This window comes from Ovis canadensis, chromosome 1 (assembly GCF_042477335.2).
Source record: "Ovis canadensis isolate MfBH-ARS-UI-01 breed Bighorn chromosome 1, ARS-UI_OviCan_v2, whole genome shotgun sequence".
Classification (NCBI taxonomy): domain Eukaryota; kingdom Metazoa; phylum Chordata; class Mammalia; order Artiodactyla; family Bovidae; genus Ovis; species Ovis canadensis.
This window is the reverse complement of record NC_091245.1, coordinates 27,156,202-27,182,264: the sequence shown is the minus strand read 5'-3', so window position 1 is coordinate 27,182,264 and position 26,063 is coordinate 27,156,202. Positions and strand designations below refer to the sequence as shown.

Sequence of the window (26,063 nt, the reverse complement as noted above, 5' to 3'; positions counted from 1 at the left end):
CAGCCCTCTTCTTGTTCTAACACGATTGCCTACCCGTTCTGTCTCTTTGGCCACGCTAGATTTCTTTGTATCCTCTCCAACTGCTCCTGGAGTTTGGGGTAAGGAGTAGTGGTCTGGGGAATGTTGAGATGGGGAAGTTTTAGTTGAAGCCTCCCTAAATTCTTGGGTTGGGATAAGAAATGGCCTTTATATTTCGAAAAACATGGTAGGTCCTCAGGTAGGTCCTCAGGCACTGTTACCTTCCCTCCTGGGAGAAATAGGACCTTTGGGGACCTGCGTATTTAGACCTTTGCCCTGGGTCTGAAGATTTCCCTCCTCACCTCTTCCCTTAAGAGCTAGGTTACTGCCTCCTTACCTTGTAGGGAACAGCACCTGCATCCCAGGGAGCAGTGACTGATGCCAAAGGAAGGGCTGGATGAAGGGTCGCAGGTCTGATGTTAGACGGTCCTCAACCGTTGTCCTTGGTGTGGTTCAGTCAGTATGTCTGAAGAAACTGATATTTTTTGAAGGGTGAGGGGACAGTCGTTATGAATGGAGAACAAGAGGTGTGACCCCCCTACTCCATCCATCCCATTGTCTACATCTTTATTGGAACTCAGGGTTTATGCTTTTTCTAGGTGGTTGTGTGGTAGTGTGTATTTCCTTTCTCTTCCTTTTTTCTTTTGTTTTGTTTTTGTACTGACCTGACTGTATGAAATGTCTTTACTACAGCCCTGCTGTTCTAAATTGTGTTTTATCCTCCCTATTTGCACATTTATTGGTGGGTAATGAGATTGGGTGGACATTCAGTGCACCTGAATGTAGTCATTCCTTCATCCAGTAAATAATTTTTGATTACCTACCATATTCCAGGCATGATCCTAGGCACCAGGGATATAGGAGTGGACAGGACACACAAAGTTCCTACTCTCATGAAGCTTGTGTTCAATTCAGAGAGACAGAGAATTAGGTACATGAACAAATTAATAGACAAGATAATTTCAGCTAGGGCTGAGTTCTGGGAAGAAAATGAAACTGATGGAGTAGGAAGACTGAGAAAGGATGAGGGAGCTGGCATTACTTGAGCTAGGAAGATCAGGGGAGGCTTCTCTGAGAAGGTGATATGTGGGTTTCCATCTCAGTGATGAAACCACAGGGAACTGTTGGGCCAAAATGTTTTATGTACTGACAGTCCCATTTTAAAGCAGATTACTGTAAAATTCGTGTAAAATTATGAATACTGAAGGAGACATTAGCGTGTCGTATTAGGAGTGGGTTTAGATTTGAGTTTTAATTTACTATGCCACAAACCAGTTGAGAGACCTAGCTGCTGCTAAGTCGCTAAGTCACTTCAGTTGTGTCCAACTCTGTGCGACCCTATAGATGGCAGTCCACCAGGCTCCCCTGTCCCTGGGATCCTCTAGGTAAGAATATTGGAGTGGCTTGCCATTTCCTTCTCCAGTGCATGAAAGTGAAAAGTCAAAGTGAAGTCGCTCAGTTGTGTCCAACTCCTAGCGACCCCATGGACTGCAGCCTACCAGGCTTCTCTGTCCATGGGATTTGCCAGGCAAGAATACTGGAGTGGGTTGCCATTGCCTTCTGAGAGACCTAGGACAAGTTGCTAAAACTTCTCAAAGCTCAATTCCTCATGTGCCAAAGGGGCATAATAACAGCTATCTCACACATGCAACAAATAATTACCCAGTTATTATTCCAGTTAACTGTGTTAGGTGTAGGCAATACCTTGGAGTCACATATTCAGCATTCTTTGTTAGGTGTTAAGCTCCATGTGGTTGATCCATTTACCATTGCTGCATAATAAACCACCCCAAATTAAGTGGTGGAAAGAAATCATTCTATTATGCTCACGATTCTGTGGGCCAGAAAGTCAAACAGGGCACAGTGTATCCCTCGTGTATCCCTTGGTTCCGAGTCTGGGGCTTCGGCTGAGCTGGTTACTTCCCCATGTGCTTTGTCTTCGTGGGCTAGTGTGAGTTTCCTCAGCGTATGACAGCTGGATTCCAGGAGTGAGCACCCTAAGAGAACAAGGTGAAAATACATGGCATTTTTGTCATCTAGCCATAAAAGTCACATAGCATCACTTCCAGTGTACTCCATGGGCCTGTTCAAGGGGAAGGGACATTAACTGCCTCCTTTCCATCCCCCACAGGAGGAATGTTGAGGTCACATTGTAAAAAGAGCTTGTGGAATGGGAGATATTACTGCAATCATCTTTGGAAAGTATGGTCTACCCTAGTAAGTTAGGACTGTTTCTGTCTTATTCATGCTCAGGAATATTTGTTGAAATAAGAAATGAATGGTACACATGATCGTTGGGATCCCCATCTTTTTTCAGCTCATGGTCTGAAGACTATCAGCACAAATAAGCAGGCAATTACATGGCACTGTGATATGTACTGTCAGCAGGGGAATGGCAGGTAACTGTAGGAGCACATAGAAGGGCAACTTGGTGGGGAAGGGGCTGTGAGGATTAAATGAACAAACAAAAGGCACTTAGTATTGTGTTACAAACTTAGAAAGTATTTATTTAATGCTTTTTACTATATTTACCCAAGGAAATATATTGACTTGTTCCCGAAAGAAATTAATAAGATATCAAACTTTTTTTTTTTTTTGGTATCTCCTGGGTATTCTTGGAAAACAGATTATAGTTCACCCACCCCACCTCCCAGAAAAGTCCTGCCCAGAGCAGTGATAAGTAAGATTTCTTCCCAGAAGTTTAAGTAGATTTGACTCTTTCCAGATGATGGCCAATAGTTTGCAGAGAGGAAGTACAGTGATGTGGTGTGAACACTGGATAGAAATCAGGAGGCCTGAGTTTTAATCCTGGTCAGCCAGCTCTTGGCTTCCCTGGGGATCATTTATTAAATGAGAAAGTTGGAGTAGAAATGATTCCTAAGAGTCCTTCCAGCTCTAATATCTTAGAGTTCTAAAATAATCTTCTTCTCTGTGTGCTCAACATTTGGAATGTACCACCTGTGGGAAGAAGTGTAGTGATTAACATTTACTGTACATTTTGCTATATTCCAGGAACCGTTCTGTGTATTTTTCATGTATTGACTGGTTAAATCCTCATGATAACCCACTGAGGTAGATAAGGGATGTAATCATCATCCCCATTACACAGATGAAGAACCTAAAATGGGATGCAGGGGTCACATAGCTAGTAAGTGGACCAGCTGAGATGGAGATTCTATAGCTTTTGTCCTCAACAGTACACCTCTCCTGCTCTGAGTGTAGAGACTCCTTTGAAGGAGAAAAGGGAAAGTTATCAATGGGGGCCGTTCATGCACTCTCTTGCCTGAAACAGAAATGGATGACTTTGTCAAGTCTCTGAAATAACCATTTGGCATTGACACATATGGGGTGTTTACCTTCCATACTGTATCCTATTCACATTCACAACAAGCCTAAGAGACAGATATTTTTGTTAGTCATATTTCACATACATGAAAACAGCAAGTGGCTGAATTAGGACTTGTTTGATGCATACAGACTTTATTTAGCCGTGGTGTTATTCTACCTCTCAGGTACAGTGTTCCCTGTTTCAGAGGCTTGGCTGCCAGTTCCGACACTTAACCTTTTGTTCTGTCAGCTGGGAGAGGGTGGGTAATACTTTTCTGATGTCCTTACCTTACCCTCAGGAAAACAGTTTTTAGCCTGAAGGGCTTGGGAATTCTGATGTAAATCCTGTGTTTGGAAACAGTCACTTTCTTTCCTCCCCCACCTTTTAAATTAATGTGTTAGGGAAGGAGCTGCTAATGTGGGAACTTTCAGCTCACTCTGCAGATAACTGGCATAAATAAAGTGGCTGTGCAGGTGATACTTGAGGAAGTTGGACTGTCTTCAGATGTTCCATATTGGCATGGTATGAGTGTGGGTGGTGTAGGGAGTAGGTAGCAACAAGGTAAGCACTGTGCCTTTTCAAGTTTTCAAGTTATTTTTGAAGGGAAACATAAGGACCCAGGTTTTCCAGACCTGAAGTCTGTATTTTCCTTCTGCTTTGGGAAAGCCATTAATTTATTCATTTATTCATGTTTATCTTTGCAGGAGAGTTAGTGAGGTATGGTGAGTAAACTACAGACTCTGGAACTCCACCATGTAGGTTCTAATCCCAGCTTTGGCATTTACTAGCAAGCTATTTAACTTTACCTTCCTTGTCTGTAAAATGAAGACAGTTACATTTCTACCTCATAAGTGTAAGGATTAAATAATTTAATACATGTAAAAGCGTGAAAAACAATGCCAGCATATAGTAAATGCCATATAAGTGTTAGTCATTACTAATATTATTATATTATCATAATCAGGGCTTCCCTATTAGCTCAGAAGGTAAGGAATTGACCTGCAATGCGGGAGACCTGGGCTCAATTCCTTCGTCGGGAAGATCCCCTGGAAAAGGGAATGCCTACCCACTCCAGAATTCTTGCCTGAGAATTCCATGGACAGAGGAGCCTGGCAGGCTACAGTCCATGGGGCCACAAAGAGTTGGAATCAACTGAGCAGCTAACACACAACACATTGTCATCATTATTCCATAGAGTAAGCACTCAAAACATCATGGTGGTGATTATTACTTATGAAAAATTCCAATTTACCTTTTAATATGAATTTTCAAAGAAATTTTTTACACATAGTGAACTGTTTCAAATTACACCTCTAGAATTACTCTTGGAAACAGTGCACTAAGGCAGCCAGGGAAGTGTTGGGCTCTGGGATAGCATTTTAATTGGGAATCAGACTAAATTTTGGTTGTGGCTTCCTTTGTGGTTTCTGGTAGCCTCTTCCCTTTTCCAGGCCTTTGTAATGTGAGAGGATTGGACTGATCTGCAACTTTGTGCTGTCCAATGAAGTAGTGATAGGCCCTTACCACTCAAATTTTAAATTAATTAAAATTAAACTTTAAAAATCCAGCTTCTGTGTTGCATTAGCCGTGTTTCAGGTACTCAGCAGTTTGTAGCTACCATATTGAACAGTGCAGATAGAGAAATTTCCGTCATTGGAGAAAGATCAGTTAAACAGCACTGCCCTGGGTTTAATCACTAAATTGTGTCCCACTCTTGCAAGCCCATAGACTGCAGCATGCCAGGCTCCTCTGTCCATGGAATTCTCCAGGCAGGAATACTGAAGTGGGTGCCATTTCCTTCTCCAGGGGCCTTCCAGACCCAGGGACTGAACTCGGGTCTCCTGCATGGCAGGCAGATTCTTCACTATCTGAGCCTCCAGGGAAGCCCCACTGCCCTAGGGTCTCTTAGCTATAACCTATGACTGTAGGCTTTGTCAGCTAGCTTCTGAGTAGTCCATGTTTATGGAGAAATTTTATTCTGCTTGATAGTAATCTAGCTTGCCTGATTTTGTTTTGCCTGAGGTCTGTCTGGGATGTAGTTTTCAGTCATTTTACTTTTGACTTTTACAAGTCCTTCTGTTTTAGGTGCTTTTGTAGACATCATAGAGGATTTTTTTTTTAAACCAAAATCTGACAGTTTCTTTCTTTACCTTTACCTGGCAAGTTTTGTTCACTTATATTTGTAGTGATTATTGACAGAGCTGGTCTTATTTCTCTCATCCAATTTTCTATCGCTACTGTTTTTTTCTATTCTTTTCTCGCTTTCTTTGGGGGTTGAATATTTGCTGATTCTTGTATTGCTTTATTGCCTTTATTTAATTTGGAAGTTGGTACCCTTCTTTTCTTTTAGTGGTTACTTCTGGAATTTTACTCACATATTTAACAACAAAATCTAACATTAATATCTTAACCCCCCCCAATAGTTAGTGGGCCTTAGAGCATTCTTATTTCAATCACTTCCTCTTTCTTTATAAGCTATGTTGTCCAATACTTTAGTTCTCTCTTTTTTTTTAACTATAAGCATTAAAATTTTTATACAAATGTATTTGGATATATCCACATGTTTACCAGTTAATTTGCTCACTGTTCCTTGTAGTTAGGCTTTATTCTGGAATCACTTCTTTCCTGAAACTTGCCCTTTAGTATCCTTTTAGTTTCTCTGGTTCTCTCCTAGAGGACTATCTCATATTTACCTTTGTCTCTTCAAAAGTAGTACTTTCTCCACAGTCCTTGCCAGTCACCATGCTTCGTATTTAACAGAAGGTTGAAGGACTTGGAAGAGATCTGTCAAAAATTGTCACCTTGACTTTACTGATTTTACCCACCTTCTAGTACCAGTGTCCATATGTTCTTCCTTTTCTGTCTTTACTAGATAAACTGTCAGTGCTCCTAGCAAAGGCTAGTCCCTTCACTTGAGTAGGAAATCCCATCTCCTTTCATCTACTCGATATTTTTGACTCTCCCTTTTAGTCCTGTATCCTCAATTTTCCTGCCTTTATTATAGCATTTCTATCAGCTTTCAACATCCTATCCTTTCCTCCATATTGAATACAAACCCTTCATGGACTCACAGCACCCTCTAGCAATTGCCCCTGCACTGCAAAATTCTTTGAGAGTTGTGTGTGCTTATTCCCTAATTCTTCCCCTGGGCTGTCTTGATCTTGCTCTAATCATCTTTTCGTTCTCACTCCTACTGAAACTGGGCTTGTCAAGGTCTGCATTGTTCAGTTCAGTTCAGTTCAGTTCAGTTGCTCAGTCGTGTCTGACTCTTTGCGACCCCACGAATCGCAGCACGCCAGGCCTCCCTGTCCATCACCAACTCCCGGAGTTCACTCAGACTCACGTCCATCGAGTCAGTGATACCATCCAGCCATCTCATCCTCTGTCGTTCCCTTCTCCTGCCCCCAATCCCTCCCAGCATCAAGGTCTTTTCCAATGAGTCAACTCTTCACATGAGGTGTCCAAAGTACTGGAGTTTCAGCTTTAGTATTGTTCTCCACTTGCTAAATCCCGAAGTTTCTGATTTAATAGGAGTACTGGAGTCAGTGGATCATCCTTCCTTCTTGAAACATCCTGGAAACACTTCTGGAATTCCATGTGCTGCTGGTGCCTGTTCTTTGTCACCAGCTGGTCTTTGGTTGCTTCTTTATCTCCCTTATCTAGTAGTGCTTCTGGGTTCCTGAACTCCCTCTTTATCTACACTCACTCCCTTGGTGATCCTGTTCACTCTTAAGCTTTAAATAACATCTGCATGCTGATAACTGTCGCTTGAATTCCAGCCTCAGATATTTAGTTGCTTATTCAGCATCTCTGTTTTGATGTCTAGTGAAGTGAAAGTAAAGTCATTCAGTCCTGTCAGACTCTTTGCGAACCCATATACTGTAGCCCACCAGGCTCCTCTGTCCATGGGATGTTCCAGGCAGTAGTACTGGAGTCGGAGAAGGCAATGGCACCCCAATCCAGTACTCTTGCCTGGAAAATCCCATGGACAGAGGAGCCTGGTGGGCTGCAGTCCATGGGGTTGCTAAGAGTCAGACACAACTGAGCAACTTCACTTTCACTGTTCACTTTCATGCATTGGAGAAGGAGATGGCAACCCACTCCAGTGTTCTTGCCTGGAGAATCCCAGGGACAGGCGAGCCTGGTGGGCTGCTGTCTATGGGGTCGCATAGAGTCGAACACGACCGAAGCAACTTAGCAGCAGCAGCAGCAGCAGCAGCAGTACTGGAGTGGATTGCCATTTCCTTCTCCAGGGGATCTTCCCAACCCAGGGCTCGAACCCAGGTCTCCAGCATTGTAGACAGACTCTTTACCATCTGAGCCACCAGGGAAGTAAGCATCTCAAAATGAGTGTATCCATATCCAGGCACTTTAATGTTTCTTTCCAAAACTCACTCCACCTACTGTCTGCCCCATCTCTATTAATGACAACTCCAGTCTAGTTGCTCAGGCCAAAAAACCTTAGAGTCGTCATTAACTTCTCTTACCCTCTATCCAGGACAAAATCCTTTCGATTTTACCTTCAAAATATGTTCAGAATCTGATGGCATGTGCTTCCCCTACCATCACAGCTAGTCCAAACCACTGTTATCACATGTCTGAATTATTGCAGTAACCACTTTCCTAGTCTCTTTTGCTTTTGCCTTTTCTATATTAGTTTACTAGGGTTGCGATAACAAAGTAACACAAGCTGGGTGACTTAAACAACAGAAATTTGTTGTCTCATATTTCTAGAGAATAGGAGTTTAAAATCAAGCTTCTGGCAGTGTTGGTTCCTCCTGAAGGCTGAGGGAACGATCTGTACTAGGCCTGTTAGAGATGGCTGTGTTCTTCTCCCTGTGTATGTGTCTGTCCCCTTTCCCTTCTTTTAATAAAGATAGCAGTCATATTGGATGAGGCCCCACCCTGATGACCTCATTTTAACTGGATTACCTCTGTAAAGACCCTGTTTCCATATTAGGTCACAGTCTGAGGCACTGGGGATTTGAGACACACAGTTCAACACCCACTATGGTAACACCCACTATAATCTGTTTTCAGCACAGAAAACAGAGCAGTCTTGTTAAATTACAAATCACGTCATGTTACTACTTTGCTCAAAACCCTCTAAAAGTTTCTAGAAGCCAGAGTCTCTATAGAAGCCTATGAGGTCCTGTATTGCCTGCTCCTTCCCTTGCCTCATTGTCCTTACCTCCTTCTACTTTGAAGGACAGCATTTAGTGCTTTCGAGCAAGGAGTCTGGACCCTAAGTGCAAAGGTTCAGATTCCAAATCTGATACTCATTAGCTGTGTGAACTGGGGAAAGTTATGTAAACTTTTTGCCTCAGTTTTCTCATCTATAAAACGGGGTTAGTGAGTACCTATCTCTAGGGTTGTTATGAGGATCTATATGGGTGAAGTACTTAAAATATTGCTTGGTATGTTAATGGAAAATACATAAGTCTTCAGTCCCAGACACTGTTCTAAATTCTTTGTTGTTGTTGTTATATTCAGTCATTTCTTTTAGTTTTTGTATTCCATGTATGAATGAAAACATAATATTTGTCTTTGACTTATTTCACTTAGCTTGATATCCTTCAGGTCTGTCCATATTGGTGCATATAGCAAAATTTCATACTTTCTTATGACTGAGGAGTATTTCATTGTATATATGAATATACACACCATTTTGGGTTTTTTGGCCACCATATGTGGCTTGTGAATCTTAGTTCCCTGACCAGGGATTGAACGTGGGCCACCACATGTGAAAGTCGCAAGTCCTAACCACTGGACCTCCAGCAGATTTCCCTCTGTATACCCATCTTTATCCATTTATCTGTTGATAGATACTTAGGTTATTTTCATATCTTAGCTATTGTAAGTAATGCTGCTGTCAACACTGTTCAGTTCAGTTCAGTCTCTCAGTTGTGTCCGACTCTTTGCGACACCATGAATTGCAGCACGCCAGGCCTCCCTGTCCATCACCAACTCCCAGAGTTTACTCAGACTCACGTCCATTGAGTTGGTGATGCCATCCAGCCGTCTCATCCTCTGTCGTCCCCTTCTCCTCCTGCCCCCAATCCCTCCCAGCATCAGAGTCTTTTCCAATGAGTCAACTCTTCGCATGAGGTGGCCAAAGTACTGGAGTTTCAGCTTTAGCGTCATTCCCTCCAAAGAAATCCCAGGGCTGATCTCCTTCAGAATGGACTGGTTGGATCTCCTTGCAGTCCAAGGGACTCTCAGGAGTCTTCTCCAACACCACAGTTCAAAAGCATCAATTCTTCAGCGCTCAGCCTTCTTCACAGTCCAACTCTCACATCTATACGTGACCACAGGAAAAACCATAGCCTTGCCTAGACGGACCTTTGTTGACAAAGTAATGTCTCTGCTTTTAAATATGCTATCCCGGTTGGTCATAACTTTTCTTCCAAGGAGTAAGCATCTTTTAATTTCATGGCTGCAGTCACCATCTGCAGTGATTCTGGAGCCGAGAAAAATAAAGTCTGACACTGTTTCCACTGTTTCCCCATCTATTTCCCATGAAGTGATGGGACCGGATGCCATGATCTTCGTTTTCTGAATGTTGAGCTTTAAGCCAACTTTTTCATTCTCCTCTTTCACTTTCATCAAGAGGCTTTTTAGTTCCTCTTCACTTTCTGCCATAAGGGTGGTGTCATCTGCATATCTGAGGTTATTGATATTTCTCCTGGCAGTCTTGATTCCAGCTTGTGTTTCTTCCAGTCCAGCATTTCTCATGATGTACTCTGCATAGAAGTTAAATAAGCAGGGTGATAATATACAGCCTTGACGTACTCCTTTTCCTATTTGGAACCAGTCTGTTGTTCCATGTCTAGTTCTAACTGTTGCTTCCTGGCCTGCATACAGATTTCTCAAGAGGCAGGTCAGGTGGTCTGGTATTCTCATCTCTTTCAGAATTTTCCAGTTTATTGTGATCCACACAGTCAAAGGCTTTGGCATAGTCAATAAAGCAGAGTGCATGCTAAGTCGCTTCAGTCGTGTCCGACTCTTTGTGACCCCATGTACTGTAGCCCACCAGGCTCCTCTGTCCATGGGATTTCCCAGGCAAGAATACTGGAGTGGGTTGCCACTTCCTCCTCCACAGAATCTTCCTGACCCAGGGAACAAACCTGTGTTTCTTATGTCTCCTACATTGCAGGTGTAGCACTTTACCACTAACTCTACTTAGGAAGCTGCTGTGAACATTGGGGTATGTGTATCTTTTCAAATTAGTTTTCAGTTTTTTCCAGATGTATACTCTGGAGTGAAATTGCTGAATCACATAGCAGTTCTAGTTTTAGTTTTTTAAGGGACCTCCAAGCTGTTTTCCACGGTGGCTACACCAATTTATATCCCCACTAACTGTGCAAGGGTTTCCTTTTCTCCACCTATTCTTTAGGACTTCCCTGGTGGCTCAGACGGTAAAGCGTCTGCCTACAATGCGGGAGACCTGGGTTCAATCCCTGGGTCAGGAAGATCTCCTGGAGAAGGAAATGGCAACCCACTCCAGTATTCTTGCCTGGAAAATCCCATAGATGGAGGAGCCTGGTGGGCTATACAGTTCATGGGGTTGCAAAGAGTCGGACACGACTGAGCAACACTCACTCACCTATTCTCTAATATCTGTTCAGTTCAGTTCAGTCGCTCAGTCGTGTGTGACTCTTTGCAACCCCATGAACCACAGCTCACCAGGCCATCACCAACTGTCCATCACCAATTCCTGGAGTCCACCGAAACCCATGTCCATTGAGTTGGTACTGCCATCCAACCATTTCATCCTCTGTCGTCCCCTTCTCCTCCTGCCGTCAATCTTTCCCAGCATCAGGGTCTTTTCAAATGAGGTAGCTCTTCGCATCAGGTGCCCAGAGTATTGGAGTTTCAGCCTCAACATCAGTCCTTCCAATGAACACCCAGGACTGCTCTCCTTTAGGATGGACTGGTTGGATCTCCTTGCAGTCCAGGGGACTCTCAAGAGTCTTCTCCAACATCACAGTTCAAAAGCATCCTTCTGTGCTCAGCTTTCTTGATAGTCCAACTTTCACATCCATACATGACTACTGGAAAAACCATAGCCTTGACTAGACGGACCTTTGTTGGCATAGTAATGTCTCTGCTTTTTAATATACTGTCTAGGTTAGTCATAACTTTGCTTCCAATGAGTAAGCATCTTTTAATTTCATGGCTGCAACCACCCTCTGCAGTGATTTTGGAGGCCAGAAAAATTTATTATTTCTTGTCTTTTTCAAGATAGCGATTTTGAAAGGTATGGGGTGATAGCTCATTGTGGCCCTGATTTGCATTCTCTTGATTTTGAGTATTTTTTCATATGCCAGTTGATAATTTCTATTGTGTTTTCTTAGCAAAAATATCTGTGTCCACTTTTTAATTGGGTTGTTTGGTTTTTTGATATTGAACTTTATGAGCTATTTATATTTTTGGTTGTTAACCCTCTTATTGGTCATAGCATTTGCAAACATTTTTTTCCCCTTTCAGTAGGATGTCTTTTTGTTTTGTCTATGGTTTCCTTTGCTATGCAAAAGCATTTAAGTTTAATTAGGTACCATTTGTTTCTTTTTACTTTTGTTCCTTTCACCTTAGGAGGCAAATACAAAACAATATTGCTGTGATTTGTGTCAAAGGTGTTCTGCCTATGCTTTCTTCTAGGAGTTTTCTGGTTTCAGGTCTATTATTTAAGTCTTTAATCCCCTTTGAATTTATTTTTGTATGTAGTATGAGAAATTGTTGTAATTTCATTCTTTTACATGTAACTGTCCAGTTTTCCTCGTACTACTTATTGAAGAAACTGTCATTTCTTTTTTGTATCCTTTGCCTCCTTTGTCATAGACCAATTGACCATAAGAATGTGGGTTTATTTCTGGGCTTTCTATTCTGTTCCATTGATCTGTGTATCTGTTTTTGTGCCATTACTGTGCTGTTTTCATGACTGTAGCTTTGTAGTATGGTCTGAAGTCAGAGAACAGGATGCCTCCAGCTTTGTTCCTTTTTCTCAAGATTGTTTTGGCAATTCAACGTCTTTGGTGTGTTTTAAGATCTTTAACATAATGATTTATTTAATCCTCAAAGCAACCCAACAAGGTAGGTGCTGTTGTTACTCTCGTTTACAGCCAAAGAAATTGAGTTTAAGTAACTTGCCCAAAGTCACACAGCTAGTTAGCTACAGAACTACAGGAATCAAAGCCAGGGAGTCTAGGTCCATAGTGCAGACTCTTAACCACGACATAATACTGCTTAATAAATACTTATTGAAATAATGAGTGGTGACTACCTGATGGTAGAAAAATACCTCAGTTTATCTGAAAATGTCTATTTTGGCCTTGTTCTTGAAAGATAGTTTTTCCAGGTACATAATTCTAAATTTAGAGATATTTTCTTTCAGCATGTCGAAGGTGATGTTTTGCCATCTGATTTCCAATTTGTTACTGTCAGTCTAATTGTCAGTCTTTGAATGGAAATATGTCATTTCTCTTTGAAATGCTTTTAAGATCTTAGTATTTGGTTGTTCTGCAGTTTCACTACAATTTATATGTGTGTGATTTGTTTTTGTAATTTGTCAGCTATACATTGTGCTTCTTACTATCTGCAGATTCTTGTTTTATCTTGGTTCTTGAAAATGCTGTCATTCATCTTTTTTTCATTCTAAAAAATGCAAATGTGTTTTTAAGTGGATATGATACATTAGCATGGTTTAATACTTTTAAGAGGTATATTCTTCCTTCCACTCTTGTTTTTTCAGTCATCCAGTTCCCACCCCAGTATATTATCTCTTCAGATTAGTTTTTTTCCTTCAACTTTACATTCAGAGACTCCAATTTTATATATACCAATCTTTTCTTAATTTACTGTCTATTTCCTTTACATTTTCTGTCTTCTTATCAATGTGCTATATTCTGGATAACATCTGATTCACATTTCCACCTGTCTCTAATTTGCTATTTTAACCTATCCATTGAATTGTTTTTTAATAAGTAGAGTTTATTTTTGAACAGTTTAAGACCTATAGAAAAATTGAGCAGAAAATGCAGAGTTCCCATGTGAACCCTTACCACGACACCTTTCCCTACCCCAGTTTCCCCTGCATTAGCGTGGTCTTTTACTGTCTCCATAGTTTTGTCTTTTCCAGAACACCAGTCATATATAATTGGAATCCTACGTTATGTAGCCTTTTTAGATTGGCATCTTTCACTTACCAGTATGCAGTTTAGGCTCTTTTATGTCTTTTTATGGCTTAATAACTCACTTCTGTGTATCACTGAATATTCATTGATTTTGTATTTCAAAAATCACGTTAGTTTAAAAAATTCTATTTGGTGCCTTTACAGTTTTGCCTATTTTGTGTTTTGTTATATGCATGTTTTTGTCATGCCATATGTTACTTCTTTCAGTGCTTATATAATAGTAATTTTTGTATCCTATGCCTAATCATTCTAATATCTGAAGTCCTCTTATCTATTTGTTGGTTCTGCTCTTACTTGTGGTGACTTCTTTCCTTACAGGTTTTGTGATCTATGATTGTAAGCTCATAATGGTTATTTATATAGGTTATCCTGGAGGCCTAACATTAGTAATGCTTTCCTCTAGGAAAGTTTGGCATTTGATTCATCTGGAAAACAGGGGCTACTAATTACTGCCCTGGAATCACTCTAGTTGCTTTTGACAGCTGGGTTAAAATGGAGTCTCAGATTCATCTCTTTCATCTTACCACATGATGATGGACATTTGCTTTCAGGTTAGCCTTGCCTTTTGCTTGTTGCTCATTTTTCCTTGTCTGATTTAAGGTTACTTTGTGTTTGTGTCTATTACTTTGAGCCCAGTGGGTGCCTTTTGGAAAGTCTGTTTTATGTAGGATTTCATTGTTTTGTAGGTGGATATCCCTCCAGACTGTCTAGTCAGGCATCTCTCCAAAGCAGGGTTCTGTTGCCTGAGTTTAGGTTTTGACAAGTAGAATGATGATGGTCATAGTAAGGCACCTTCCAGTTCTCCTGGGCATCTTCCCAGTTTCACTGTCACTTGTTTGTTCTCTCTCCAGGATTAGACTTTGGGCTGTAGGCAAGTGACACATTTTCCCTTGGGCAGTAGCCCATGCTGTTTGGAATGAAAAGTGATGGTTAGTTTGGATACTGCCTCTCACTGCTAATCTGGATGAGCTCTTTATTTCCCTGTGCTAAGCTGATGGAAATTTCTGGGAAAGAAAGGCCTCAAGGACAGTATGTGTAGTAACCAAAAGTCATAAAATTGAACTTAAAACCCCCGCTTGGCCATTTATCAGCTATGTGACCTGGTATAGGCTGTGTATTCTGAGTCTCAAAAGCCTCAACTGTAAAGAATGACAAAAGGTGCTGTTTACTGATCATTTTCAATCTGCTAAGCACTGTCTTAAGATATATATATAATATATATATGTAATTTAATGTTCAATAACAATCTTATGAGATACAGGTTTTCTATTGGTTTTTTGTTTTGTTTTTGAGGTTCTATAACTTTATTGAACCATTAGCAGTTAGTTCTCATCCACATTAACTGCATGTAGATCTTTGAAAGTGGTGACAGGTACACAGGTAAACAGCATACAGAGCTTGTTTGGTGAACCTTCATCTTCATTACATTTCCTGGACAATAATGTGCAGGTAGGCACATAGGTACAGTATGGGACATTTACTTATTCTTTTGGCCCAGACGGCTTTGCTGAGCCTAGTGCCAATGAGTACTTGGAGTTCCCATCTCCTTCATGGCAAATTTCTGGATTTCTTTTGAGTGCCTGAGGGGCATGCTTCCTGAAACCCACTCCATGGATGCTTGTGAATGCTCATAGTGTATTCTCTAGTTACCACCTCCATTGATAGTGGCCCAGCCCTTCTCACCATCCTGTGCAGGAGCCATCCTGCCGGCCAGGGTTGGAAAGGCAAGATACAGCTATTATTATGCCTATTTTAATGGAAATATAGAGAGGTTCAGTGAAAGGGTTATTGTTAAGAATAAATTTAAATAAGATAACATGTGTGATGTGCAGGACATGTGTAAATTGGTCAGTAAATAACAGCTAATGTTGTTACGGTCACTATTTTCAAGATGCAAAATTAAGTTATTTATGTGAGATGGCCTAACTAATATTCATTTGCTCAGTAAATATTTTGTGGAGCAGTTACTATAGCCATGAAAAATGAAAATGTTAGTGGCTTGGTTATGTCCAACTCTTTGTGACCTCATGGACTGTAGTTTGCCAGGCTCCTCTGTCCATGAGATTCTACTGGCAAGAATACTGGAATGGGTTGCCCTTTCCTACTCTAGGGAATCTTTCCCACACAGGGATCCAATCCAGGTCTCCTGCATTGCAGGCAGATTCTTTACTGTCTGAGTTACCAGGGAAGCCCTGTGTAATGCTAGGGAAACGGGAGGGAATAAGACAGATATGGTCTCAGCCCATAGGGAATTTCCTTTAGAGTGAAGGAGACAGACACACATAAACATTTACAGTTCAGCCTGGGAAGTGCTGTGATGGGATAAGAATAGTGCACTTGGGAAGTCAGAGAAGATTTACCAGAAGAAATGCCTGCTAGTTTCATACCTGAAGAATGAATTGAAGATGACAGTGGGAGGAAAGGCAAAGGAAGCAGTGATTATGAAGGCTGAAGGGGAGAGAGGGTGCATATTGTGCTTAAGGAAATGAAAATTAGTTTTGTTTTTTTTTTTTAGAGTTATGTTTTATTTGGTGGGAATTTTTAGGACTTCAAGCCTGGCAGACAGCATCTCAAGTAATCCTGAGAGAACTGCTCCTGAAAATTAGTTTTTTGTGTAAGATTTTAAGAAAAGTGTGGAAAGTGAGCCTGGAGAGGTGGGTAGGAGTCATATTCTGAAAGGCTTCAGAAACCCTGCTATAAGAGTTTGACCTTCCCTTTTTGGGCTTTGAAACACATCTGAAAGATATTTTACCAAGCAAAAATGTGATTTTAAAAGATCACTCTAACTGAAGTGTGGGGAAAAATAACAAGAATAACTTTATATTATCTCAAAATATATTGTCTTAAAATCCTTACACCACCACTTGGAGGCATGGGTATTATTCTTGATTTTATAGATGAAGAAATTGGGACTTCAAGAACTTACTTCATTTACAAAATTCACACATTTACTGTCTTTCTGACTCTTTAAACTATACTGCTGTGTTGACTCCAACTAGCAATGATTTGTTAGGATTTGCTCTAAGATAACTGTGGAAAATTCTCATTCATTCTTATAGTATTATTTGCATACTCTTAGTTTACAAAGGTTTTCATAGCCATTAATAATTTAATCTCCTTAAAAACTGAATTAGGTGACATTATCTCCATTTTGCAGGTATGAAAACTGAGACTTGAGGTATGGGACTGTCCATGGTTCTAGAAAGCGGTGGAGTTGAGACTTGAACACCATGCTCTTGACAAAGGAAAGCCCTTTTTATGAGTATCTTGTGAATATGCTACATTTCTTTCATGGGTCTTTGCCCTTTGTTCATGTGTGAATATTTATGAGGCTCTTTCCTTCCAGGTTTTGGAGATCACATTCATTGGAGGACGCTAGAAGATGGGAAGAAGGAAGCAGCTGCCAGGTACAAGATGCGGTTTTCGCTTATCTAGAACAGCTTCCAGCCGTCAATTTAGCATTAAATTCAGGTGAAGGGTTATGCCAAGGCAGAGCAGTGGAGTAGTTGCATAACAACAAAAGTAATAATACTAGCTAAGGTTTTTAAGTGCTTACTATGCACCAGACATTTGTTATGTAAATTAACTCATCTAACAACAACTCTTCTGAGGTTGGTACTGTTGTTATCTTCATTTTATAGATGAGAAAACTAAGGCACAGAACAGTTAAATAATCATATAGCTAGTTAAGTGGTAGAGCCAAGATCTGTACCCAGACACTTCAGATCCTACACTCAGCCAGTAAAACATACTGCCTAATAGTCTCGAGTTGAATAGTCTATACTGTACTGGAGAGATACAAAAATCCAGTATGTTTGCACTTACTTTATACACACACCTCCTTGCATAGAAACACTCATACTTCGGCACCTACCAAATGATAATGCTTGCTTTTGCTAGAACAGATCCTATAGCTTCATGGCTCTGAGACTCATATCTTCTGCAGGAGTGGGGTTGCCAAATTTAGCAAACACAAATGGAGGATGACTCTAATCTTATGAACACCATGAGGACAAGGAGGGGTGGTGGGATGGATGAACTGGAAGATTGAGATGGACATAAATACACTATTGATACTATTTATAAAATAGATAACTAATGAGAACCTACTGTCTAATTTAGGAAACCCTACTCAGTGCTCTGTGGTGACCTAAATGGGAAGGAAATCCAAAAATGAGGGGATGTATCTATATATACAGGTGATTCACTTTGCTGTACAGTAGAAACTAACACAACATTGTAAAGCAACTATACTTCAATAAAAAAATTTTTTTAAAGGATGCCCAGTTAAATTTGAATTTCAGATTAAAAGTAATTTTATTCATTTATTTTAAAATTTATTTTTAATTGAAGGATAATTGCTTTACAATATTGGTTTGATTTCTGCCATACATCAACATGAATTCGCCATAGGTGTACATATATCATCTCCCTCTTGACCTTCCTCCCACCTCCCACCCTTTTCTACTCCTCTAGGTTGTTAGAGGGCCCCAGGTTGAGTTACCTGAGTCATAACAGCAAATTTCCAACAATAAGTAATTTTAAATATGCTCCAAGTAATATTTGAGACATACTTATTTTAAAAGCAATATGTATTATCTGAAATTCAAATTTAATTAGGCATCCTCTGTGTGTGTGTATACATATATTATATATTTGCGTGTGTATATATATGTATATACATTCGATATATGTGTGTGTATATATATATATATATATATATATATATATATGCCACATCTTGCACCCTGACCAGGATCAAACCCGTGCCCTCTGCAGTGGAAGTTCGGAGTCTTAACTACTGGACTGCCAAAGAAGCCCTAGGCATCCTATATTTTATCTGGCATCCTTCAGTTCAGTTCACTTCAGTCGCTCAGTTGTGTCTGACTCTTTGCGACCCCATGAATTGCAGCGCGCCAGGCTTCCCTATCCATCACCAACTCCCGGAGTTCACTCAGATTCAAGTCCATCGAGTCAGTGATGCCATCCAGCCATCTCATCCTCTGTCGTCCCCTTCTCCTCCTGCCCCCAATCCCTCCCAGCATCAGAGTCTTTTCCAGTGAGTCAACTCTTCGCATGAGACGGCCACTGTTGAGTTTTCCAAATTTGCTGGCATATTGAGTGCAGCACTTTCACAGCATCATCTTTTAAAATTTGAAATAACTCAACTGGAATTCCATCACCCTCACTAGCTTTGTTTATACTGATGCTTCCTAAGGCCCACTTGACTTCGCGTTCCAGGATATCTGGCTCTAGGTTAGTGATTACCCCATCATGGTTATCTGGGTCTTGAAGATCTTTTTAGTATAGTTCTGTGCATTCTTGCCACCTCTTAATATCTTCTACTTCTTTAGGTCCATACCATATCTGTCTTTTATTGTGCTCATCTTTGCATGAAATGGCCCCTTGGTATCTCTAATTTTCTTGAATAGATCTCTAGTCTTTCCCATTCTATTGTTTTCCTCTATTTCTTTGCATTGATAGCTGAGCAATATTCAATGCTACTTAAGACCCCCACTGTAAATTGATGGACACAGTCATTGGCCATCAGGAGATCACATTCTCCAAGACCTACAACATTTGATATAGATAACTGATGCCATTCTAAGCTCCAACTCCTTTTGCAGAGAGCAGGACCTGGTTCTAGTTGGCTTAGCGTTCCTGTTTCCATAGCAACAAGAGGGCCTGTAAGAGTTAAAAGATACAGGAAGTGCGGCTTTCATTTCCGGCTTGCGTCAGAGCCGCCGGCAACCCGGAAGTTGACGCGGCGCGTTTGCACATGGCCGCCTCCTGGAAGGATGCCGCTCGTGGTGTTTTGCGGACTGCCGTACAGCGGCAAGAGCCGGCGCGCGGAGGAACTCCGCGCGGCCCTGGCAGCTGAGGGCCGCGCGGTGCAGGTGGTGGACGATGCGGCGGTGCTCGGCGCGGAGGACGCAACAGTGTATGGTGATTCAGCCCGTGAGAAGGCCTTGCGTGGGGCCCTGCGAGCGGCTGTGGAGCGGCGCCTGAGTCGCCAGGACGTGGTCATCCTCGACTCGCTGAACTACATCAAAGGCTTCCGTTACGAGCTGTACTGCCTGGCGCGGGCGGCGCGCACTCCGCTCTGCCTTGTCTACTGCGTACGACCAGGCAGTCTGAACGGGGGACTGCGGGTGGCAGGCGCCATGGATAATCCGAACCGGAACGTCAGTGTGAGTTGGAGACCGCGAGCTGAGGAGGGAGGGAGACCTCTGGCGGTGGGCACCGATGTCCTCGGGGAACCACAGGCAGTGGCCTCTGTAGTAAATAGGCAAGCCCAGGCAGAAGTACCTACGGAATCTGAGCCAAAGGAAACCAGGGCGACAGATTTTCCAGCTCTCGTGGCTTCGGAATCCGAGAAATCTGCAGAGCATGTGTCTGGTGCTTTTTACCCTCCCGAACTTTTGGAGGCCCTAGCGCTGCGCTTCGAAGCTCCCGACTCTCGGAATCGCTGGGACCGACCCCTGTTCACCTTGGTGGGCTTAGAGGAACCGTTGCCACTGGCAGAGATCAGAGCTGCCCTGTTTGAGAACCGGGCTCCTCCACCCCATCAGTCTACACAGTCCCAGCCACTTGCTTCTGGCAGCTTTCTGCACCAGTTGGACCAGGTCACCAGCCAGGTGCTGGCAGGACTGATGGAAGCACAGAAGAGTGCAGTCCCCGGAGACTTGCTTAAGCTTCCTGGCACCACAGAACACCTGCGGTTTACCAGGCCTTTGACCATGGCAGAACTGAGTCGCCTCCGTCGTCAGTTTATTTCCTACACCAAAATGCATCCCAACAATGAGAACCTGCCTCAACTGGCCAACATGTTTCTGCAGTATCTGAGCCAGAGCCTGCACTAACCGGAGCAAGTGAGTGGGAAAACCATGGTTTCTTGTTTAACCACTACAACATTTGTCTGGGAAGAATAAAGTTCTGCAGAATATATTGACATGTACTAGAGCTATTGTGACTGATTCACTCATACCCTCCTGGACCCCTCTGTGCCAGGCCTTGAGTTTACAGCAAATCTGATACTAGAGAATGGAGAACTGTCTGAGGATCTAGGCAAAGTTTGCTTAAGTGGACAGAGCTTGCATAGATTGAGTTCTATTTGGGCTGTCACACACCGTTGATTTCTCACATCTGAAGTGTGGGAGAGCAGACAGGATGGATGAATTGTTTATAATAATTATGAACAGAACTGAACATAGCACAATTCTACATCTGTGCTGGCCTTTTCTTCATACCACAGTTTTTTAAGTACTGTGCCTACATTTGACTAGTCTCTAACCTGGGGCCTGGGGTCACAGATAGATCCTCTGGTTTCTATCCTTGGGAAGCTTTGGTTCTAGTGGAATTGAAAGATAAAACCACTAGATTATTTCATTTAATAAAATCTTTTATAAAAAGACAGTGTGCTGGCATCTCTTTCTCTTAATGTAGTTTTATATTCTTCATATAGTTTACTTAATGTAACATTTTAGATACAGATGTATCCCTGTTATGCCTTCTATTAGAAGTACTTTGCTAGTGCTCAGTGAGTCTTGGTCTTAACATGGAGTCACGATCATGACAACTTCCCTAACTGGGTGCTTTATTCTGTTCTTCAGGGCAAAAGCCCTTTAAACTTGTCTTTCATTTATCTCATTAAACAAATAATAGATAAGTGCTTATGTTTTTGAAAGATGGTTTAGATAGTCTTTGCCCTTGAGAAATTAGTAGTAAACAGATGATTAGTTCAGTTGCTCAGTCGTGTCCGACTCTTTGCAGCCCCATGGACTGCAGCACGTCAGGCTTCCCTGTCCATGACCAACTCCCAGAGCTTGCTCAAACTCATGTCCATCCAGTCGGTGATGCCATCCAACCATCTCCTCTGTCATCCCTTTCTCCTCCTGCCTTCAATCTTGCCCAGCATAAGGGTTTTTTTTCCAGTGAGTCAGTTCTTTGCATCAGGTGGCCAAAGTGTTGGAGTTTCAGCTTAAGCATCAGTCCTTCAAATGAATATTCAGGATTGATTTCTTTAGAATTGACTGGTTGGATCTCCTTGCAGTACAAGGGACTCTCAAGAGTCTTCTCCAACACCACAGTTCAAAAGCATCAATTCTTCAGCACTCAGCTTTCTTTATAGTCCAACTCTCACATCATACATGACTACTGGAAAAACTATAGCTTTGACTAGATGGACTTTTGTTGGCAAAGTAATGTCTGCTTTTTAATATGCTGTTTAGTTTGGTCACAGCTTTTCTTCCAAGGAGCAAGCGTCTTTTAATTTCACGGCTGCAGTCACTATCTCCAGTGATTTTGGAGCCCAGAAAAATAAAATCAGCCAGTTTCCACTGTTTCCCCATCTATCTCCCATGAAGTGATGGGACCAGATGCCATGATCTGTGTTTTATGAATGCTGAATTTTTAGCCAACTGTTTCACTCTCCTCTTTCACTTTCATCAAGAGGCTCTTTTTCTTCACTTTCTGCCATAAGGGTGGTAGTATCTGCATATCTGAGGTTATTGATATTTCTCCCAGCAATCTTGATTCCAGCTTGTGCTTCATCCTGCCCAGCATTCTGCATGATTTACTCTGAATATAAGTTAAATAAGCAGGGTGACAATATACAGCCTTGAAATACTCCTCTCACAATTTGGAACCAGTCTGCTATAGAGTAGTGCCTGGTACATAGTAAATACTATATATGTTTTGGCTAGCAATAATACTGTACTAGTTGTAGAGTATATAGAGACAGCTAAGAGGCCCTTCCTTAAGAAGCTCTAAGGCCAGTGAGGGGAGATGAATAAATAATAAATACAGTTCAGTGTGCCAAATGCTCTGATAGTATTATACGCCTGTGACAATGTCGTGACATGGGGGTGGATGACGGAGAAAGCCAGTGGCTGCTTACATAGGACCCTTCTACGAGTTGGCATTTGAGCCTTGAGAGTATTGGAGCTTCAGCTGGCCAAGACTGACTCAGATGGAATATGGTGCTTATTATTTTATAAAAGAAAAAGCTTTTTCCTCCCTGATGATAAAAAAATTATGCTTAATTGGGAATTCCTTGGCAGTTCAGTGGTTAGGACTTGGTGCCTTCACTGTTGGGGCCCAGGTTCAGTCCCTGCTCAGGGAACTAAGATCCCACAGGTCTGCCCCCTCCAAAAAAAAATTACACTTAATTGTAGAAAAATTGAAAAATACAGAAAAAGTGTAGTAAAATCCACAATCCCATTATCTAGAGATAACTTCTATTATGTTTTAAAACATTTCCTTTTAGATTATTTTCTACATGTTTGCATAATTGAAACTATAGGTAATAGTTTTGAGGGGCTCCACAAACGCTGTGAACAGTGACTGCAGTGATGAAATTAAAAGACGCTTGCTGCTTGGAAGGAAAGCTGTGACAAACCTAGACAGCTTATTAAAAAGCAGAGACATCACTTTGCTGATAAAGGTCCACAATCAAAGCTATAGTTTTTCCAGTAGTCATGTATGGATGTGAGAGATGGACCGTAAAGAAGGCTGATGCTTTTGAAGTGTGGTGTTGGAGACTTTTGAGAGTTCCTTGGACAGCAAGATGGTCAAACCAGTCAATCCCAAAGGAAATCAGTCCTGAATACTCATTGTTAGGATTGATGCTGAAGCTGGAGCCCCAATATTTTGGCCACCTGATGCGAAGAGTCAGCTCACTGGAAAAGACCCTGATGCTGGGAAAGATTGAGGGCAGGAGGAGAAGGGGGCGACAGGATGAGGTGGTTGGATAGCATCATCGACTCAGTGAACATGAGTTTGAGCAAACTCCAGGAGATGGTGAAGGACGGGGAAGCCTGGTGTGCTGCAGTTCATGGTGTTGCAAAGATTTGGACATGACTTAGTGACCAAACAACAACAACACAGATAATTTTATGTTCTAGTTTTTCTCTTAACAGTGTACCAATGAAAAGTTTTGTTACCATTTCAGTGGTTATATAGCCATAACATTTGAAAATGTAATTTTTAAAAAAATCTCTTCTCTGTAGCTTTAAAGCCCAAATTTGCCCAATTTACTGGAACATCAGAACTTAGCAATAATTTTGTTATAATAATCCACTATTATTGAATAGATTGTCTTAAATTTCTTTTTATTGAAATTATGTTCCATGAGCGTCCTTGTACATTAATCTTTGTCTTCATTGGTTGGTCATTTTATTAGAGTGCATTTCAAAAAGTGGAATTACTAGTTTATAATTTGTTTTGTTTTTAAGTGGATTGCCCCTGATGGTGATTATCCATAAGTCCTGGTGTGGAGCTTGCAAAGGTAGGTGGAAATGATCAGACCTCTGATGTGTTCTCAAATGTTACCATTTTAAAAATAGCACTGACTTCGGCTCATCACTGTTTATTGCTTGTAGGAGTACCAAAGAAATACATGGAACAGATTCCCTGTCTTCAAGAAATTTACAGTAGTATTTGCAAGGGATTGAAGGATGTGGCAATTAAGATATGGTTATATAGAGTATGGGATTAAGTGCTACAGTAGTTGTATGAAGAGTTGTATATACAAAAAGAGATATGATGATTGGTTGTCAAAGTCTTCCTGGAGAAGTGGGAACTGAATTAGTAAGGTTTTCTTACTATGCAGCATGTGTTCTCTCTGTTACACCACCCTGCATCTTCCCAGGTGGATTTCTTCTTTTGTTTGGTATGCTACACTTAATAAAATCTTGTTGGAAAAAGTATAAAATTAGTGCAGAGCATTAGTTTAGTAATACGTGTGCATTAATGGTAGAGTATTGTTCCTCTATTGTCTTTATTACATCTGTTCTTAAGTAGATGTTATTGAAATATGTAAAAAAGCAAATAGTGGTAATTTTTTCATCAGTGTTCCTTATCTATATTTTATAAATGAGGTGAAAGTTTCAGAGAAATGAAGTCAATCACTTAAGGATACACAGCTATGCAAGTCAGTAGCAGAAGCAGGACCAGAATTTAGGTGTCCTGATTTCTGGGTCTTAAGACTAGAACAACTGTCAGTTATATGAATCATCTCAGCAAATTAAGGTTTGGATATGACAATGATGTTTTTTCCTGTTGCTTCCCACCCCCAGCTTTAAAGCCCAAATTTGCAGAATCTACAGAAATTTCAGAACTTTCCCATAATTTTGTTATGGTAAATCTTGAGGTAAGAATTCCAGAGTTTCTCCTTTCTGCTGTGATTTTAAGTCTTCACTGTTATAGAATTAACATCTTTGATGGTATAAAATCTTACTCAGCAGAGTTGTCTACATGTATGTATGTGTTTTTCTTCTGAACTCTAATACTAAAGCTTGTATCAGATATGGTAGAACCATCTAGCCCCCATTTTGGGGAGGAAGTAGGAGAAGAAAGATTGGTTAAAATGACTAAGTTGAGATTCTTTCATTTTTAGTTTGTGATTATGTCATGGTTTTACATCTTTGTATAACTAAAGATGTAGTCGTACATGCAGGCCACAATTCCCTGAAAAATAGGATTCAGTTGAAACCCTACTCTGTGCTGGGCTTATATGTACAGCTTCCTTTTTCTTGGTTAGATATCTTTTATGTTCTTCACATTGGCCAGAGGTCTTAGAATCCCAAGTCAGAATATCAGACCTTGGAGTTAGAAGGGATTTTTAGGCCAATGATACCATTCCCATTTTACACATTGAGCATCTTAGACCTGAAGGAGTTAGGTGATTTAGTCAAGAGCCGAGTAAGTGATAAGAATAGGTACTGTGATCTACTTGTACTGCCTCTTAGGGTGTACTCGTCAAATGTGGGATTCTTGGATACTCTGTGATGATCCTCCTAGCCCTATGTTTCTGTAAAATGATGTTTATATGAACATAGGACTGGAAATCTGAACACATTAACAGTTAATGTTGAGGTAGCTAAGGGATTGCTTATAAAGCTGGTGGATAGGGGCTTCCCTGGTGGCTGAGTGGTAAAGAATCCACCTGCCAATGCAGGAGACACAGGTCGACCCTGATCCAGGAAGATCGTACATGCTGCAGAGCAGCTAAGCCCGTGCAACACAACTGCTGAGCCTGTGCTCTAGAGCCCAGGACTCAAAACTACTGAGCCCGTGTGCCACAACTACTGACACCCAGACGCTCTGGAGTCTGTGCTCGGCAACAGGAGAAGCCACCACAGCTAGAGAACACAGCTAGAGAACAGCCCTGCTCACCAATTACAGGAAAACCCACGCAGCAATGAAGGTCCAGCAGAGCCGAAAATAGATAACTTTGAAGAATAAAGCTAGTAGATAGCCTGAATGCTAGCACACCTCACTGAAGGCAAAGTTATATTCTTTGGTATAACTTCTGAAATGGGAATCACACTATAAATGACAAAGTTACTATTGATTCCTATCTGAACTCCTCACCATTTTCTATGGTAACTTAGAATCATCACTCAAAGAAGACACAAATGTGTTCAATGAGCATTCCCCAACTTGAGAGATTTCTTAAAAAGAAAGCTAGTTGTGTGGTCATGTCTCCTGGGAGGACTGTAACTTCACAATTGTACTAAAAT

At 41.3% G+C, this 26,063-nt stretch overlaps 2 protein-coding genes and 1 pseudogene across 2 annotated transcripts in view; 2 read left to right on the top strand and 1 right to left on the bottom strand.

Annotated features, from left to right (window-relative positions):
• TXNDC12 (thioredoxin domain containing 12) overlaps nucleotides 1–26,063 on the top strand; it is a 32,320-nt gene that overhangs the window by 1,963 nt on the left and 4,294 nt on the right. The window contains exons 2-4 of the mRNA XM_069591617.1: nucleotides 16,886–16,946; nucleotides 23,775–23,827; nucleotides 24,618–24,691. Of these exons, the coding sequence (XP_069447718.1) occupies nucleotides 16,886–16,946; nucleotides 23,775–23,827; nucleotides 24,618–24,691 (188 nt within the window). The remainder of the gene's footprint in view (nucleotides 1–16,885; nucleotides 16,947–23,774; nucleotides 23,828–24,617; nucleotides 24,692–26,063) is intronic.
• Nucleotides 14,862–15,241, bottom strand: LOC138441130 (large ribosomal subunit protein eL31-like; annotated as a pseudogene).
• Nucleotides 18,502–20,955, top strand: KTI12 (KTI12 chromatin associated homolog). Its single transcript, XM_069591562.1, has one exon. The coding sequence runs from the start codon at nucleotides 19,338–19,340 to the stop codon at nucleotides 20,400–20,402; it is 1,065 nt and encodes a 354-aa protein (XP_069447663.1). The 5' UTR covers nucleotides 18,502–19,337; the 3' UTR covers nucleotides 20,403–20,955.

Excerpts from the sequence above, each read along its gene's own strand:
- KTI12 (XM_069591562.1), top strand. The coding sequence starts at position 19,338 with ATGCCGCTCGTGGTGTTTTGCGGACTGCCGTACAGCGGCAAGAGCCGG.